At 38.7% G+C, this 18946-nt stretch overlaps 3 protein-coding genes across 6 annotated transcripts; 1 reads left to right on the top strand and 2 right to left on the bottom strand.

Moving 5' to 3' along the window:
* The first annotated feature begins 1103 nt into the window (after positions 1-1103).
* Positions 1104-11146, top strand: LOC121375550. 4 transcript variants are annotated; one of them, XM_041503083.1, is made up of 4 exons: positions 1104-1229; positions 7473-7656; positions 8627-8817; positions 9730-11146. In XM_041503083.1, exons 2-4 carry the CDS (start codon positions 7519-7521, stop codon positions 10301-10303), a joined length of 903 nt encoding a protein of 300 aa, XP_041359017.1. In that variant the 5' UTR covers positions 1104-1229; positions 7473-7518; the 3' UTR covers positions 10304-11146. The 4 variants fall into 4 exon arrangements, with proteins under 4 accessions (XP_041359017.1, XP_041358991.1, XP_041358999.1 ...); XM_041503057.1 differs by lacking the exon at positions 1104-1229 and adding an exon at positions 4578-4838; XM_041503065.1 differs by lacking the exon at positions 1104-1229 and adding an exon at positions 4578-5080 and having other exon boundaries at positions 7477-7656.
* Positions 11147-13721: 2575 nt separating this feature from the next.
* Positions 13722-14114, bottom strand: LOC121383072 (baculoviral IAP repeat-containing protein 2-like). Its single transcript, XM_041512880.1, has one exon. It carries the CDS (start codon positions 14112-14114, stop codon positions 13722-13724), a length of 393 nt encoding a protein of 130 aa, XP_041368814.1.
* Positions 14115-16309: 2195 nt separating this feature from the next.
* LOC121383000 (baculoviral IAP repeat-containing protein 2-like) lies at positions 16310-16702 on the bottom strand. The gene has a single exon (XM_041512763.1). The coding sequence runs from the start codon at positions 16700-16702 to the stop codon at positions 16310-16312; it is 393 nt and encodes a 130-aa protein (XP_041368697.1).
* Positions 16703-18946: the final 2244 nt, after the last annotated feature.

The raw sequence follows: 18946 nt of genomic DNA, 5'->3' as shown, positions 1-18946 counted from the left end.
CACCTACCCAATGAGCCTTGCGGAGCACTCACTCAGGGTTTGGAGTCCTATATCTGGATTAAAAATCCCATGTCTCGATTGGGATCCGGGCCCAGTACCTACCAGCCTGTAGGCCGATGGCCTAACCACGACGCCGGTCCCTGATTTATTTATCATCGTCTATATTTAAAAAAAAAAAAAAATGGGGGGGGGGGGGGGGGGGGGACATATGAACCTTGAAAATCTAGGTTCCGCGATTAAATACAAGCTGTTCATTTAGTTGAAATTTGTTTTGTTTATCGAGACTACTGGAGCACATTGATTATTGATTAAAAGCACAATAGAAATCGGTATTGGATGTGAAAAATCTAGTAATTACAACACAAACTTCAGAGAAGAAAATTAAAGTTTGATTTGTTTAACGACACAACTAGAGCACACTGATTTATTATGGGCTATGGGTGTCAAACATTTGTTAATTTTGACATACAGGAAATCCGTTACATTCTTCCACTAGTAAGAATAGAATAGAATAGAATAAATGTACGACACCCCAGCACGGAAAATATATTGGCTATTGGATGATAAACTATGGTAAAGACATCCACTAATAACGAGGGGTATTTTATATTCACCATCCAACAGCAAAATAGCACATACCACGGCTTTGATATCTCAAAGGGTGTGGTATATGCTGTCCTGTGTGTGGAAAAGTTTAAAGAAAAAAGAAAAATCCCTTTCTGCTAATGTAAAAATGTAGCGGGTTTCTTCTTTAACGAGTCAAAAATTATCAAATGTTTGACATCCAGTTGCCGATATTTAATAAATCGATGTGCTCTACTGGTGTCATTAAACAAGACAAACTTTTTTCCAATGGTGTCGTTAAACAAAACAGACAAAAGTCAAGTTCATACCCGTTACCCCCTATCTTTCAGTTCGCTTCGCAGTGGTGTATTCAGCGACAGGAGACTAAGCAGTTTCTATGTACAGACTATGACTAGTTTCACCAAACACACAAAGGAACGGGCAATACGAAAATATCGGTCTTTATACCTCGTGAAAACCCATTCACTACTCGTGAATACAAATGAATAAAACACCACGTATACTGGTATGTTATGTACGCCAGCAAGAGGTATACATATACGTGTTTACACTAGTCGATATGCATTTATTTAGATACCAATAGTGTGATAACAGGTTGTTTTTTCTCTCCGTTGCTATGGAATTGCGGTTTTGCTGATTATTACGTAAGTAGCATACCTTTGACATATCAACTCTCATTTAATTGGAGTTAAAAAAAAAAGTGCGTGTCACCTCCAACAGGTAATTCTGGTCCAATGTTGTTAAAAAACAGGATACGTTTCCCCTTAATGGCAGCACCCAATACGACTTATAAAGTAGGATAAATAAAATGTTAAACTCGTACTCGTAAACTCTATTAACGTGCCTCTGTCTAATTCCTAAACCATATAACCGTAAATAAAATTTGTTGAGCGAGTCGTTAAATAAAACATTTCCTTCCTATCCAAGTAAGGTTCAGGCACGTCTCTCCCACACCCAATCTCTGGCATAGCCAGTGGTCCAGTGGTCGAGTGGGACAGAAAAACTACTTATTAATGGGTCAATTTTGAATTATTTATAAAAAGGGGTTAGGAGGATGTTCAATTAACCTATAGTATTTGTTAATAAAATAAATAGTTTTAGTTAATTTGGTGTGACGCTTATTTTTGACTGGGCATTTCCAAAAAGGTAAATCAAACAATAAAAATTTAAAAAATGTTTTATATACCCTTAAAAGGAAGAAGATTAAAAGAGGGCAATTCCAGGTGCCCCAAAAAACGAATAAAAAGAATTTAGTCCAACCTAAACGCATCCGGAACTCGGTCCTCCAACCAGGGTCAAAGTGCAGAACCCGCCCCCACACGGTCCCCCAAAGGAGGACACCGACACCAAACCGACACACAAAAAGGGGACGAAACGCCCCGCCCCCGCCCCAACCACGGGTGGACTATACAAAAACACCCGAGGACATTTATTTAATTACAAACATCCACCCCATACACGAATTATTATTAAGAGAAAAAAATGAATGAATGAATGAATGAATGTTTAATGACACCCCATCATGAAAAATACATCGGCTATTGGGTGTCAAACTATGGTAAACCTCCCAAAATGAAAAGTAAAAAATAGCAAAAATGAAAAATATATAGTGCAAGTTCCAATGTAGTACATCTTACATATAAGGTTGAACAACAACAAAAACACTAAAAGGCAAAGTCTTGTGGTATATGTTATTGTCCTGATATAACAATTATTCCATCTATAAATGTTTTCAAACATGAATTAACCAACGTTTTACCAACCTGACTCTATGATGTTGTCATAGAAAATGTCAGGAAATTATTCGCAGGCATATTTAAACAGACGTGAATAATTATATTTTCGAAGTAGTAGACTGAATAAAAGGTTTAAAACTTTAATTTGTCCTTTATAATTTGATCAATCGCTATCTCTACTGCATACATCGGTGTGATAACAATGAAAGAAAGAAAGAAGTGTTTTATTTAACGACGCACTCAACACATTTTATCTACGGTTATATGGCGTCAGACATATGGTTCAGGACCAAACAGATTTTGAGAGGAAACACGCTGTCGCCACTACATGGGCTACTCTTCCGATTGGCAGCAAGGGATCTTTTATTTGCGCTTCCCACAGGCAGGATAGCACAAACCATGGCCTTTGTTGAACCAGTTATGGATCACTGGTCGGTGCAAGTGGTTTACACCTACCCACTGAGCCTTGCGGAGCACTCACTCGGGGTTTGGAGTCGGTATCTGGATTAAAAATCCCATACCTCGACTGGGATCCGAACCCAGTACCTACCAGCCTGTAGACCGATGGCCTGCCAGGACGCCACCGAGGCCGGTTGATAACAATGAAGCCAAAGAAAAATCCAACACAAAACCTGCCACAACAAGGGTGCCTTTTCAAAAGGGACACCAATGCCTGTTTTAAACTATACGTGTTGCTAAAACAAACCGTCTTAAGTCTGAAGGTGACATACCAGTTACCAAGAGACTTAGTCGAGAGTGTTCCACACTGTAGTACACCATTGTGACAGACAGTCATACATCGTCAAGGATGCTGCTGGAATTCCCAGTGAAATCAGGCTACTCCGACCAACACAGATCTCAACTGAGGTGTTACAGACGCAGGCGAGTTCCTAAAAGCAAAAATGGAGTGATTCATCATACACTGTGGTATGCTTTTAAAGATGTTTAATGACAGTAATGAAGATCACAGACTAGCTTCTCCAGGGTGCACTGGCAAGTACACATGGAATCTAAACATATCTCAGAAGTGGGGCCCGTACACCCGTGCAGGGCTGAAATGTGAAAAGTGTTCATTCACAAGTAACAAGTATAAACTATGAAGAGAACACAGAATGCACTTAAATGTACCAAGAGGGGGCCAAAAGCAGCAACACCAAGTGCTGGTGTACCTGTAGGACTACAAAGCACATCTGTCGGTGTTACAGGTTTCCGGGTAATACTGCTGTGTGCTGGGGTGACACCCTCAGCTATAAGCCAATAGACTATAATAGAATGAATGCAGAATAATGCTGTGCTGTGGGGTGACACCCCTAGTTACCAGCCGAATAAAGAATAATGCTGTGTGCTGGGTTGACACCCCTAGTTGCCAGCAGAATGAACAATAATGTTGTGTGCTGGGGTGACACCCCTAGTTGCCAGCCAAATGAACAATAATGCTGTGCTGGGGTGACATCCCTAGTTACCAGCCGAATGAACAACAATGCCGTGTGCTGGGGTGACACCCCAGCTATCAGCCGAATGAATGTTTAACGACACCCCAGCACGAAAAATACATCGGCTATTGGGTGTCAAACTATGGTAATGCAAATAAATAAAGTGATGATCAATATAAAAATTCAAGGTTTAAACAAAAACAGTGTAAAGATTCCACCTATTACTATAATTTCTGTTAGGCCTACCAGATAAATATTTTCTTTTCGGATTCCACCCCCACCCTCGCATCACCAAAATATGAAATGTGGCGCACTGGCAGTGTTCTTTAAATAAAACATAAAATAATTATTGCGTTATTTGTGCTGCGAACGCTACATCTATGGCAGTCCTCTTAGAGAACCTATAATGTACTGGTCAATATCAGTCCAATTACATAACACCTTTTTATGAATGTTATGTTTTTAATCCTTCAGATAGCGAACGTACTCACTGACATTGAATTCTTTTCTTCAACCACGTAGATCTTGATTTTTACTCGAAATTTTAATATACTTACACTTATTATGCACAGCTCTAAAGTTACACTTAATTTTATGTTTTTATATTGATGTTGATAATCATTTATATATTTACTGTTGTATGACACCCAACAGCCGATATATTTTTGTTTGCTGGGGTGTCGTTAAACATTCAATCATTTATTTATTTATTAATAAAACATTTTCTGCATATAAACTTGGGACGAATTCCAACAGTGTACAGGATAACCTGGGACGAATTCGACTGTTAACAACCTGTCTGTTACTATGTTAGTAATTCATTTCACGGTCGTGCTGCGTTGACAGTGTGGCCTACGTCTCTTCCCGTTTCGCTTCTTTAATTTCGTACAAGTCGGCACAAACAATAACATTTTAGTACAAGTTTGCACAAACATATTAATTAAATGTATAAAGCTGTTTCTTATTTAATAGGCAACCACGAAGCGGGAATCATTGTCTAAAACCAAGAAATGTAAAATGTGTTTTCTCTTATAAGCGAAGACATCTTAGTATGGCTATGTGCGCGGTCGCCGTGCAAAATGCTGTAAGCAAGAATAGCGTGAATACGCGGCCGCAAAGATGAAATTAAACAACACTAACAGTTGCAGTAAAATAGCTTCAAACTCTAAAAAAAAGAAAGAAAGAAGAGAGAGAGAGAGAGAGAGAGAGACACGAATATAACGGAAGATAATCTTTGTTGGTATGGTGTAAGAAGACTGCCATTGTAATATTGTTTATTAAGATGCAGTAAAACGGGGATGTGCTGCAGTCTGGAAATATACAATGGTAGGCTACTCCCGAAAAATTTCATTAGATTTTTCGACCAATAAATTTTGTTTATATTAATTATTCTAGACTTATTTTCTCAATTTACCTTGTTCGATTATTAGTGGCCAAAATAAAACGAAATAGAAATAATATTTTTTTTTTCAATCATGATTCACAAGAAGACTACCACTTTAAAGACTGCCTTCAAAAAGAAAGGCATTCAAAAATATATAATAATACAAATCGTTGATGGTAATTTGCGTTATTCTACTCACCGGTATTACAAGAAAACAAAGTAAAATTTTGAAGTGTAATATAAGGCGTATAATATCAATGTACAATACTGGTTGTAACTGTCTAAAAGAAGACTGCCACTTTATAGATATAGAGCACGTCAAAAAGCTAGGACATGAATGCGGTTTAACGCAATCGATTGAGTGGCAGTACTCTTAGAGGCAATTAGTCTGTGCATTGTATATTTCATCCTGAAAACGGAGACTACACCCTATGACATCTAATTATTATTATTATTATTATTTTTAAATACGTGTTATGCAAATTTTAAATTGTGACTTCTGCTAGCACTACATATTAGTTTTCGAGTGTGATATAACTGTTAGTACAGCACTCGTCTGACCAGTTGGGTCGAAGGATCGAATACACACACACAACTGACATCAAAGGGCGTGGTATGTGCTGTCCTGTGTGTAAAAGTGCATACAAAAATATTGGCTCGAGTCACAAAAGATGAAATATCCCAACAACCAATGGTTAAAGAATCGATGTGCTCTGAAGGATACGTTAATCAAGTATAATGAAGTATATTTTCACTTGTATTGTAGTTGTTACACAGCTCTACGCCGTTTTTATATAATTATATAGTTTTTATTTTTAATATAAATATTCGTATACATGTACTTACCTTTTTTTGCCACCCAATAGCCATATATAATAGCTGATGTATGATTTTGTGCTGGAATGTGGTTTGAACATTCATCCGCCCAGTGATAAAACAAATGTATTAAACATGTATTCCAAACATGTTATAGTCCACTGGAGTGGAAAAGAAAGCTCAGTAATTCTTGCGACACATCGAGCTGTAAAGAATGGATTAAGCCAGCAGAAATAGCGTTTCCAAGTGCTTGTTAATTCCTCTTTTGATAGTGCACCTAATCTAATTTTATGACAAATTACTAGATACTGCTATGTTATTTGGAAGACCATACATTGTTTATGGTTATACTTCCAACTATGAACATATTCAGTTTGGCTTTAATAAAATGTGCCATGTTATTAAGCCTGTGAAGTTCTTTCATTGCGAGAAAAAGAAAAACGACTTATTCTGTTGCAATACGTTATAGAAATGATCTTCACCAACATAATGGTCGAGTATATATATTCAGTATATATAGATATGTTTATTGTCAAATGCTTTGTGTGAATTAATACAGCTACAATTTATTGGCAGGTGTTTTTCATAGAACATTATGGTCGTACATGTGTGTATATTATTTTCTACTATGCATAAATTGGAATTCATTTCATATACGCCTTTTATTCTTGAGGTGAACCCAGTTCAGTAGGGGGGGGGGGAGGGGGGGGGGGGGGGGGGGCTATATTTTAGGGCCAATAACGACACATGGATCAGTAGTTACAGCATTCCCCGCCCCCTTCACTGGTACAGAATTAAATTTTACAGTCCAATTGTGACAGGATTAGTGACAGTCTGGGCATGTCTTTGGGATCAGAGAAATAGAATGACAGGATTAATGTTTATTCCTATGTAGGCAGGACTTTTTTCACAGCTCTATGCACTGTGGTTTATAGAGTACATCATTGGATGATGTGTTAACCTTTTAAATACACACGCATTTGACGCTTATTGCCCACTTGATTTAGTGTTTGGGATGTCTATAATGTGACAAATGATGTCGAAGACCACAGATTTTAAGAATGGCTTCATAAACTTTTCTGGGGATTGGTATCTAACGCCACGTCAGCGATTTGGGAATTACTTTCAAACGACATCGCCTGATTTGGGCGGGAGTCTCGCAGACAGCAGACATATTCCATGTGTAGAAGTATCTTCGTCGATTTGTTCTAATCTATTCGAAAATAAAAAGAAGTGTGCAATGACAGATCTTGGCAGTTATGTCAACGATAATTTGCACCTTTCCCAGAAACCTAAGAAGCCTGTATTAAAAGATATAAGGACATTCCAAACCTACGACACGTCCCACTGTTCTGATGTTGAAAAGCGACCATTTGAAAGGCTAGCGACAAACCATACTGACAGTAAGAACGACTGTACAAATAGTAGCTGTGTTTTCAACAATGGTTTTATTAATGACTCAAAACCCAAAATGAAAGGGATTCTACTGTCTTCACCGTATCGTTTTGATTCTTCCAGAAAGGTTGCTGATCTAAAGGCTGACCAGAAGAAAACAGAACCCACGATGGAGCAGAGAATTGTGAAGAATATTTTGAAAAAGAATGCTGAATTCCTGACTCGCCATCTTGTACTTTCACCCAGTGTTTTGGACAAGATGCACACGGCTGGCATTATCAGCGATGTTGCTAGGAAACAAATTATCGTGAGTAAACGAAATTGTCCAGCTAGGCTTTTATGTAGCATCCACTAGTTTTAGATGAGCTCGCACAATTGTGCAATCTTCTTTAAGCCTGCGTGTTCATAAAAATGGGCATTTCAACTGGTTTCCTCCACCTCAATGTGAGCACTGTCAGTGTCTTCTGACGGTACGTCATATTTTGGTGGAGTCTGACAGAAACTAAAAACATATATATATTCGGCCAACGTAATGTGATGGAATCATTTCAGTTCCATCCAGAACTTATATTGCAGTATCACTGTGATACTGACTTTTATTCTAAATGTTAATATTATTTATCTGTGATATTTGTATTTTTGCACAGTTCTTTACACTGTTTTTATTTGACTCTTGAATTTTTATATTGATGTTGATCATCACTTTATTTGTTTAACTTTACCATAGTTTGACACCAAATAGCCGACGTTTTTTTTTCGTGCTAGGGTGTCGTTAAACATCTATTCTATTCCATTCAAGTGGGTACTGAACTTTCATATCGCATATATAAATGTAGATGCTGATATCTAATAAGACATTGTTTTAATTTTTGTAAATACTTATTGTATACTGGTATTTTATCAACAGTTAATCATTGACTCCTAGGTTAGGGTGTCATAATAAATATTTAATACAATAGAAAGGCTATACTCCCTGGAGTAGAACCTACAGCACCGGACCTGCATAACGTTTAACTGGTGCATCCATAAAACGAATGCTTAACTAACTGATCGACACTGTCAAAAAGTCGGACGAAAAGCAATGTAATACTTGGCATTTACCTTAATAATATGTTAGTGTTGTGATGCTGTTAGATATTATACCATTTTTATTTTAAAGGAAAATTATCATATTGATGTACTTACCTTGTTTGACACCAAATAGCCGATCTCTATATTTGTGTCGTTAAACATTCATTCATTCATTCATTCTGTTTGATATTACTTTCACCCCCTAGTTTCAAGTTCAGCGGAAGCAAGTGCCCATGTTGTTGCAGAATCTCGAGGGGCATGGGTTGGTCACCATACGAAAGTTCCTAGAAGTTCTTCGAGAGACTGGCCACAGTTGGCTGGTGGGCACCATCTTGGATACAGAAGCCATGAGTTACGAAGACGTGACGCCACATAATACACGACGAGAACCGCAAATGTAACTAGCTTTGTCTATCACTAGCGTTTGCCCAGTAGCCGATTTATTTTTAGTTGTGGGTGTCGTTGAACATTCATTCATCATTCATTCATTGTCCATCACAAATAATTAATGACCTGAACACAATTGAAGGATGCATTCGTTGGGGTTTTTTTTTTTTTATATCCAATAACCGATGATTTTTGTGTGTGTTGAATATCATATATATCCAATTCTTTAATTAAAAATAAATAAATATATATATAGGATAAACACAAACACGCTTCAATAAAGGAACTGGTTACACAGACTAACATAGGGCCTACTACAGAGTTGAAAACCAAAGACGTGATAACGTAAATAATTTTATACAGATCTGAATGTAATTATACTAAGCACAGAAAACGATTTCCAGCAATTACGTTTAATTCATGGCGAGGTGTCATAAAAAAAAAAAAAATTATTTTAAAATTTGTAACACTGGCATATTTATCGATTATTTTGACATCAAGCCGAGTTGTTAGTGAGCTTCCCTAAGGTGTTGTGAGTTGGGAGTATTGAAATCCCACACTGGACACATTCTCGAAATGGGTTCCCCCATCCGAACGACTGGTATATCAAAAGATTGTGATATGTGCAGTCCAGTCTGGAAATTGCATAAAAAATAAATTACTAATGGGAACATGTAAGGGGTGCTCCGTGAAGGTTACATGTCACAAGTATCAGTTGACTGACATCCAGAAGCCAATGTATTTTTCGTGCTGGGGTGCCGTTAAACATTCATTCATTCCAAAAGCCGATGGTTAATTAATCAGTATGCTTCAGTGGTGTTATTAAACACCATAAAAGAAACAAACTTCATACAGCGGATATACTGCTGGCGGTCATTAACCATTCTGGATTTATTCTTTAATAAATGGCTGTTCATTGCAGATCATCAGGCAGACACCCAGGTCTTCTGACTCCTGACTGGAATAAAAGGCCAGCAGCAGTACAACTTGGAAACTATGTACCACCCTTAGATTACAAGCCAGCCCAAGCTACGTCTCCAACCTACGTATCGCTCGGCAAGCTCCTCGACGACCGACAAAAGCTGCAGGACCAGCCGAAACCAGCAAGAGGTCAGCTTCAGCCAAAGGTTATCCTGGAGGATGTTATGAACAAACCTCTCCAGTTCACCAAAGCAAACGAAGCCTCGACGTTTGAGGAAGATGTTCCGACGTCCCTGGTGAACCTGCAGGGTTACTTCAAAGGACAGTGTGTCACGAACGAGCAGACTCTCTCCGTGCTGAAGCAGGAGGAGGTAGCCATACGAGAACTCCTCGAGCAGAATATCCGCGACCAGGCCAAGTTACGGCGTAACCAGCACGCCCTGGGCGACATCGCATCGCGGCTCGAAGAGATCCACGTCAAGGCTGGCGATGTATACAATCCTACCACACACGCACAGCTCAGTCGATATCGGCTGGCACAGCTGAATCAAATTCCTTGGAGAGATGAAAACTGAAGTTCTATGTATACAATCTTACCACCCACGCTCGGCTCAACTCGGTCCATATCGGCTAAAACAGCTAAATCAGAGTCATTGGAGGAATGAAAACAGAAGTTGTATGCATTATGTAGCACCCATAGTCAATGCAAAAAAGAGAGTGTGTGTGAGAGAGGAGTGTATCATAGCCTACAACAATGTATACGGCACGTTGTGTCAGACTACTGTTAGAAAGTAACGATGAAAACACGTGCTATTGTAGTCACGTGACCAGTGGCACCGGCAAAACCACTTTTGCCACAATGGTGCCAGGTGACGTGGGCTGTGATGGCGTTCAAATGGAGTGTAGACATTGCCATTACAATATTTATTCCTAAAAATACCTGCTTTCAACACTCGTTGACTTTATTCAAATTTTAGATTGTGAAGTTTTTAATTTGACTCCATATAAATGAATGTGTCGAAGTATGCATGACCGATGCGGGCATGACACAAGAAATGGAGACTTGTCCTAATCGTCGAAATACTCCAAACAAATCTCACATGTAACGAACTCGTCCTGTATTTTGAGGATATGAATAATAGTACTTCCAGCCATCGTGTGACCATGTTACTGTTTGCCATGGAATTTTTAAAATCACACCCAATAGCCGATGTATTTTTCGTCCTGGGGTGTTGTTAAACATTCATTTTAAAATCATGTTACTTTTTTCTTTTTCTTTTCTGTATTTCAAATAATTCTTTATTTTCAAAAGTTCTTATTTTAACAACCCAAAAACCCAAGAGGTGTTCACATTACTAATATTTAATGGTAATGTCCTACGTACATTTTCTTGAATAAAAACAAGGCACTGTTATAAAGAAGTGTATTTTGTGTTACTTTTGAATATGAAAAAATATTAATAATACTTGGAAGTAATCTCCATCAATTTTTTTTTTTAATAGACGCTTAATTTAAGAGACAGAGAGAGAGAGAGAGAGAGAGAGAGAGAGAGAGAGAGAGAGAGAGAGAGAGAGAGAGAGAGAGAGAGAGAGAGAGAGAGAGAGAGAGAGAGCCATAGCCTATATTATTTATATTCATTGGCATATTGTCCTGATCATGAAAATATTCCATGCAAATATCGCAAGTGATAAATTCGTCCTTTATTTCGAGGATATGAACAAAAGCACTTCCGGTCAACGTTTGACCATGGAATATTTTAAATTCTTTTCTATTTTTTCCTTTATTTTAATGGACCATACATGTTGACATTATTAATATTTAATGATAATGATATACACACTTGAGTGGATAGACCCAAAGTATCTGGAGAACAGATCAGTGACGATCAGTAAATATTTGAACCCATCGTTATATTTGGCCAAGCAGACCAGAAGCTATCTAACCCTTCCACTACCGTCTGGTTTCGCGGAACTTATGTAACACCTGTCTCGTCATAGTGTAGGTCTCTTGACCTCGGCCATTGTTTGATGCGTTTTAGGGAAATATTAAATTTCCCCTTCTCTTTCACGACCGTGTACAATTTGGCTGGTCCCGAGAAAGTACCCGGATGTTTGGGATCGTAATAGATGGAGCGTAAATACTCATCCCAATCAGCCATTACAAACAAATGACATCTGTTTCTAACAGCACCCATATTTACCGCAAAACACAAAACAAACAAAAGTAAAACATGATTAAACCAGTGGCACCGGCAAAACCACTTTTGCCACAATGGTGCCAGGTGACGTGGGCTGTGATGGGCTTCAAATGAAGTGTCGACATTGCCATTACAATATTTATTCCTAAAAATACCTGCTTTCAACACTCGTTGACTTTATTCAAATTTTAGATTGTGAAGTTTTTAATTTGACTCCATATAAATGAATGTGTCGAAGTATGCATGACCGATGCGGGCATGACACAAGACATGGAGACTTGTCCTAATCGTCGAAATACTCCAAACAAATCTCACATGTAACGAACTCGTCCTGTATTTTGAGGATATGAATAATAGTACTTCCAGCCATCGTGTGACCATGTTACTGTTTGCCATGGAATTTTTAAAATCACACCCAATAGCCGATGTATATTTCGTCCTGGAGTCTTGTGAAACATGAATGAATGAACGAATGTTTAACGACACCCCAGCACGAAAAATACGTCGGCTATTGGGTGTCAAACTATGGTAATGGAAACAAACAAGGTGATGATCAACATCAATAGAAATTTCAAGATATAAATAAAAACAGTGTAAAGAACTGTGCAAAAATACAAATACAAATATCACAGATACTGACTTTTACTCTAAACTTCAATGTGTGCTGTATTGGCCATTCTCAAAGAGAATGTTACACCCCTGCACCACAGTGAGGTTACAGCACGCGCAGGGGTGTTGTTAAACATTCATTTTAAAATCATGTTACTTGTTTGTTTTCTTTTGCATTTCAAATAATTCTTTATTTTAACAACCCAAAAACCCAAGAGGTGTTCACATTACTAATATTTAATGGTAATGACCTACGTACATTTTCTTGAATAAAAACAAGGCACTGTTGCAAAGAAGTGTATTTTGTGTTACTTTTTAATATGAAAAAATATTAATAATACTTGCAAGTAATCTCCATCAATTTTTTTTTTTAATAGACGCTTAATTTAAGAGACAGAGAGAGAGAGAGAGAGAGAGAGCGCCATAGCCTATATTATTTATATTCATTGGCATATTGTCCTGATCATGAAAATATTCCATGCAAATATCGCAAGTGATAAATTCGTCCTTTATTTCGAGGATATGAACAAAAGCACTTCCGGTCAACGTTTGACCATGGAATATTTTAAATTCTTTTCTATTTTTTCCTTTATTTCAATGGACCATACATGTTGGCATTATTAATATTTAATGATAATGATATACACACTTGAGTGGATAGACCCAAAGTATCTGGAGAACAGATCAATGACGATCAGTAAATAGTTGACCCCATCGTTATATTTGGCCAAGCGGACCAGAAGCTATCTAACCCTTCCACTACCGTCTGGTTTCGTGGAACTTATGTAACACCTGTCTCGTCATAGTGTAGGTCTCTTGACCTCGGCCATTGTTTGATGCGTTTTAGGGAAATATTAAATTTCCCCTCCTCTTTCACGACCGTGTACAATTTTTTGGCTGGTCCCGAAAAAGTACCTGGATGTTTGGGATCGTAACAGATGGAGCATAAATACTCATCTCAATCAGCCATTACAAACAAATGACATCTGTTTCTAACAACACCCATATTTATAACAAAACACAAAACAAACAAAAGTAAAACATGATTAAACTTTTATTTTACAAATGACATCTGTTTCTAACAACACCCACATTTATAGCAAAACACAAAACAAACAAAAGTAAAACATGATTAAACTTTTATTTTACTACAAGCAATAAATGTCAAACATACAAGCAATAAATGTCTATAGAAACAGTTTGGACACCCTTCGAATAAATGGACATTCCTGGTACAGTCTGTAATGTTTCCTGTTTGAATCGTCCGACTTCTGCCATCCGTAGGCACGTAGTCCACAACAGTAACAGGCGACGGCATTGTGATCTCCCGTGTAGAAGAAACAATTTTTGGCGAGCTCCCTCGGGCTCTGGCTCATCTGGAGGGGCCACCGACCAAATGCGTAGAATCCTCTCATATCAGGACGGTGGCAGAACAAGTAATGTCTCGAAAAGCCATCCCATTCGTCATCGACGTCGTAGGCATCATTGTAGGCTGCCGAGTCCGTTTTATATTGTCGAACAACATCTGTCTGATCCATGCGTTCTTCATCCACGATTTCGATGGTTTCACGGGTATCCATGGGTTCTTCATCCACGATTTCACTGGGTCACGAGCAGCGTCCGTTTGATCCGTGTCATTTATGTTCTCATTTTGTTTGGTAGTCACTCCAGCAAGTTTTGACATTTGTGCACATTAAACAGATGATTTGATAACTTAAAAAGCTGCTTTGTAAAACATCCTGGAATGTCTTTTAGCACACGACCCATGACACGTCCACTGTGCCTGAAGTTCTTTGACTAAATGAGCAGGCGTTAGTACCCTTCAACATGTTCTAATAGAAATTCACTGATCCCGGGGACACGTGACAGTCGCCTCCTTCAAATACAGACGTATTTATCAAAAGTCCCGGGTACACTCACATCCCACACAAATGTCCCGGGAACACGTGACCCCCCCCCCCCCCCCCCCACACACACACAATGGTGCCAGGTGACGTGGGCTGTGATGGGCTTCAAATGAAGTGTCGACATTGCCATTACAATATTTATTCCTAAAAATACCTGCTTTCAACACTCATTGACTTTATTCAAATTTTAGATTGTGAAGTTTTTAATTTGACTCCATATAAATGAATGTGTCGAAATAGGCATGACCGATGCGGGCATGACACAAGACATGGAGACTTGTTCTAATCGTCGAAATACTCCAAACAAATCTCACATGTAACGAACTCGTCCTGTATTTTGAGGATATGAATAATAGTACTTCCAGCCATCGTGTGACCATGTTACTGTTTGCCATGGAATTTTTAAAATCACACCCAATAGCCGATGTATATTTCGTCCTGGAGTCTTGTGAAACATGAATGAATGAACGAATGTTTAACGACACCCCAGCACGAAAAATACGTCGGCTATTGGGTGTCAAACTATGGTAATGGAAACAAACAAGGTGATGATCAACATCAATAGAAATTTCAAGATATAAATAAAAACAGTGTAAAGAACTGTGCAAAAATACAAATACAAATATCACAGATACTGACTTTTACTCTAAACTTCAATGTGTGCTGTATTGGCCATTCTCAAAGAGAATGTTACAGCCCTGCACCACAGTGAGGTTACAGCACGCGCAGGGGTGTTGTTAAACATTCATTTTAAAATCATGTTACTTGTTTTTTTTCTTTTGCATTTCAAATAATTCTTTATTTTCAAAAGTTCTTATTTTAACAACCCAAAAACCCAAGAGGTGTTCACATTACTAATATTTAATGGTAATGACCTACGTACATTTTCTTGAATAAAAACAAGGCACTGTTACAAAGAAGTGTATTTTGTGTTACTTTTTAATATGAAAAAATATTAATAATACTTGCAAGTAATCTCCATCAATTTTTTTTTTTAATAGACGCTTAATTTAAGAGACAGAGAGAGAGAGAGAGAGAGAGAGAGAGAAAGAGAGAGAGAGAGAGAGAGAGAGAGAGAGAGAGAGAGAGAGAGAGAGAGAGAGAGAGAGAGAGAGAGCCAGCCATAGCCTATATTATTTATATTCATTGGCATATTGTCCTGATGCAAATATCGCAAGTGATAAATTCCTTTATTTCGAGGATATGAACAAAAGCACTTCCGGTCAACGTTTGACCATGGAATATTTTAAATTCTTTTCTATTTTTTCCTTTATTTCAATGGACCATACATGTTGGCATTATTAATATTTAATGATAATGATATACACACTTGAGTGGATAGACCCAAAGTATCTGGAGAACAGATCAATGACGATCAGTAAATAGTTGACCCCATCGTTATATTTGGCCAAGCGGACCAGAAGCTATCTAACCCTTCCACTACCGTCTGGTTTCGTGGAACTTATGTAACACCTGTCTCGTCATAGTGTAGGTCTCTTGACCTCGGCCATTGTTTGATGCGTTTTAGGGAAATATTAAATTTCCCCTCCTCTTTCACGACCGTGTACAATTTTTTGGCTGGTCCCGAAAAAGTACCTGGATGTTTGGGATCGTAACAGATGGAGCATAAATACTCATCTCAATCAGCCATTACAAACAAATGACATCTGTTTCTAACAACACCCATATTTATAGCAAAACACAAAACAAACAAAAGTAAAACATGATTAAACTTTTATGTTACAAATGACATCTGTTTCTAACAACACCCACATTTATAGCAAAACACAAAACAAACAAAAGTAAAACATGATTAAACTTTTATTTTACTACAAGCAATAAATGTCAAACATACAAGCAATAAATGTCTATAGAAACAGTTTGGACACCCTTCGAATAAATGGACATTTCTGGTACAGTCTGTAATGTTTCATCTTTGAATCGTCCGACTTCTGCCATCCGTAGGCACGTAGTCCACAACAGTAACAGGCGACGGCATTGTGATCTCCCGTGTAGAAGAAACAATTTTTGGCGAGCTCCCTCGGGCTCTGGCTCATCTGGAGGGGCCACCGACCAAATGCGTAGGATCCTCTCATATCAGGACGGTGGCAGAACAAGTAATGTCTCGAAAAGCCATCCCATTCGTCATCGACGTCGTAGGCATCATTGTAGGCTGCCGAGTCCGTTTTATATTCTCGAACAACATCTGTCTGATCCATGCGTTCTTCATCCACGATTTCGATATGTTCACGGGTATCCATGGGTTCTTCATCCACGATTTCACTGGGTCACGAGCAGCGTCCGTTTGATCCGTGTCATTTATGTTCTCATTTTGTTTGGTAGTCACTCCAGCAAGTTTTGACATTTGTGCACATTAAACAGATGATTTGATAACTTAGAAAGCTGCTTTGTAAAACATCCTGGAATGGGACAGTCTTTTAGCACACAACCCATGACACGTCCACTGTGTAGAAGTTCTTTGACTAAATGAGCAGGCGTTAGTATCCTTTAACATGTTCTAATAGAAATTCACTGATCGCGGGGACACGTGACAGTCACCTCCTTCAAATACAGACGTATCTATCAAAAGTCCCGGGGACACTCACATCCCACACAAATGTCCCGGGAACACGTGACAACCGCCCCCCCCCCCCCCCCCCCCCCCCCCCTTTTCAAATACAAACGTATCTGTCAAAAGTCCCGGGGCCACTCACATCCCACACAAATGTCCCGGGGACACGTGACAACCGTCCCCTTCAAATACAGACGTATCTATCAAACGTCCCGGGGACATTCACATTCCACACAAATGTCCCGGGGACACGTGACAACCCCCCCCCCCCCCCCCCTTCAAATACAGACGTATCTATCAAAAGTCACGGGGACATTCACATCCCACACAAATGTCCCGGGGACACATGACAACCGCCCCCTTCAAATACAGAGGCATCTATCAAAAGTCACGGGGACATTCATATCCCACACAAATGTCCCGGGGACACGTGACAACTGCCCCCTTCAAATACAGACGTATCTGTCAAACGTCCCGGGGACATTCACATTCCACACAACCGCCCCCCTTCAAATACAGACATATCTATCAAAAGTCCCGGGGACACCCGACAGCCAACCCTTTCAAATACAAATGTATCTATCAAAGGGCCCTGGGGACATTTCCCAGGAACATTTGACGGGACATTCACATCCAACCCAAAAGTCCCGGGGACACTCACAGCCTTCCCATCAACTACAAATGACGTAGCTATCAAAATGTCCCAGGGACATACCAAGCAAAACGGAGATGTGCTCTTAAAGAAGAGGCTTCTCTTTTTTAGTGTAAAATAAAGAAAGAAAGACAAAGTATAACATTTTTTATTTATACAAATTGTATAAATCTCCAAAATTCACATCACATATTTGTAACAATATTTACAATTCAAGCATATATTTTCCAAAGGAGAAACAAGCTACGGGACAAATCAAATATACATTTTCAAACAAGTAATACAAGTTAAGAGGTGTTCTCTTTATTGAGAAACCATAAAGAAATGGCAAGCCCTTTATAAATCTATTGAAACAACGGAAACATACACTGTCTAATAGAACATTATTATGTACATTATGAATAGGGGTTTTTGTTTTTGAGAGGGATATCCAAATGACCGAAAGGCAAAGTATCCAAACTGTCTAAAATGACACGCTTTGTGTATACCATTCTGTATTGTTTTTTCTCTAATACATTGTATAATTTACATTTTAATTTATCTCGCCTAATTTTAGAAGGATTTACGATCCCCATACTATTGCTGTCACTCAAGCCCAACAGGGACACAACCACTCCCCGCACACGTGTTGTTCGGGATTTTCGAACAGTCAGGACAACAGAATTTTTTTTGATACATGGACTGAGGATTAGGACAACGTTGTGTTGCTTCCTTTGTCTCTTTGTGCCGTACGAAACAGGCCTCGGAACGACACAGCATGTGACGTGACAATCGTCACATTCCCGAGCGCCTGCAAACGAGCACTCATTAGAACCACACACTGCACACGAAAAAGCACAGACATGTTCTTCCACATGATCGTATGGTTTCAAACACGAATAACAAAAGTTTTTTCGGGAATAAAACCCTTTGATGTTCGTGATGGCACTGAAATGACTGTCCTTCACGTGTAACAGAAAATATGTGGGACTGTCGTCTGGAAGCCCAGCAGCACCTTTATATATAATCTAGTTACCAGACGCTGTTGAAATGACGACAATCCGTGCCTGTAACACTGGGGAACACAATTTTTGCTGACTTGCATCTGTGGCTTGTTTTAAGGTAACTCGGGTCTGCTGAGTCCAAAAATGAAATTAGTTTTTTCCTATCACGTCAAGTTTTTTAGATACAGCATATCCCTATTTTATTGCAACTCTCACACGAGACACCTGAAAACAAACAGTTAAAAACACACAAACAATGAATTAAGCTGATTTAGAAATGAAACCATGTTTAATACAC

Source organism: Gigantopelta aegis, chromosome 1 (assembly GCF_016097555.1).
Source record: "Gigantopelta aegis isolate Gae_Host chromosome 1, Gae_host_genome, whole genome shotgun sequence".
Lineage (NCBI taxonomy): Eukaryota > Metazoa > Mollusca > Gastropoda > Neomphalida > Peltospiridae > Gigantopelta > Gigantopelta aegis.
Note: the sequence above shows the minus strand (reverse complement) of the source record. Positions and strands in the feature narration are given on the sequence as shown.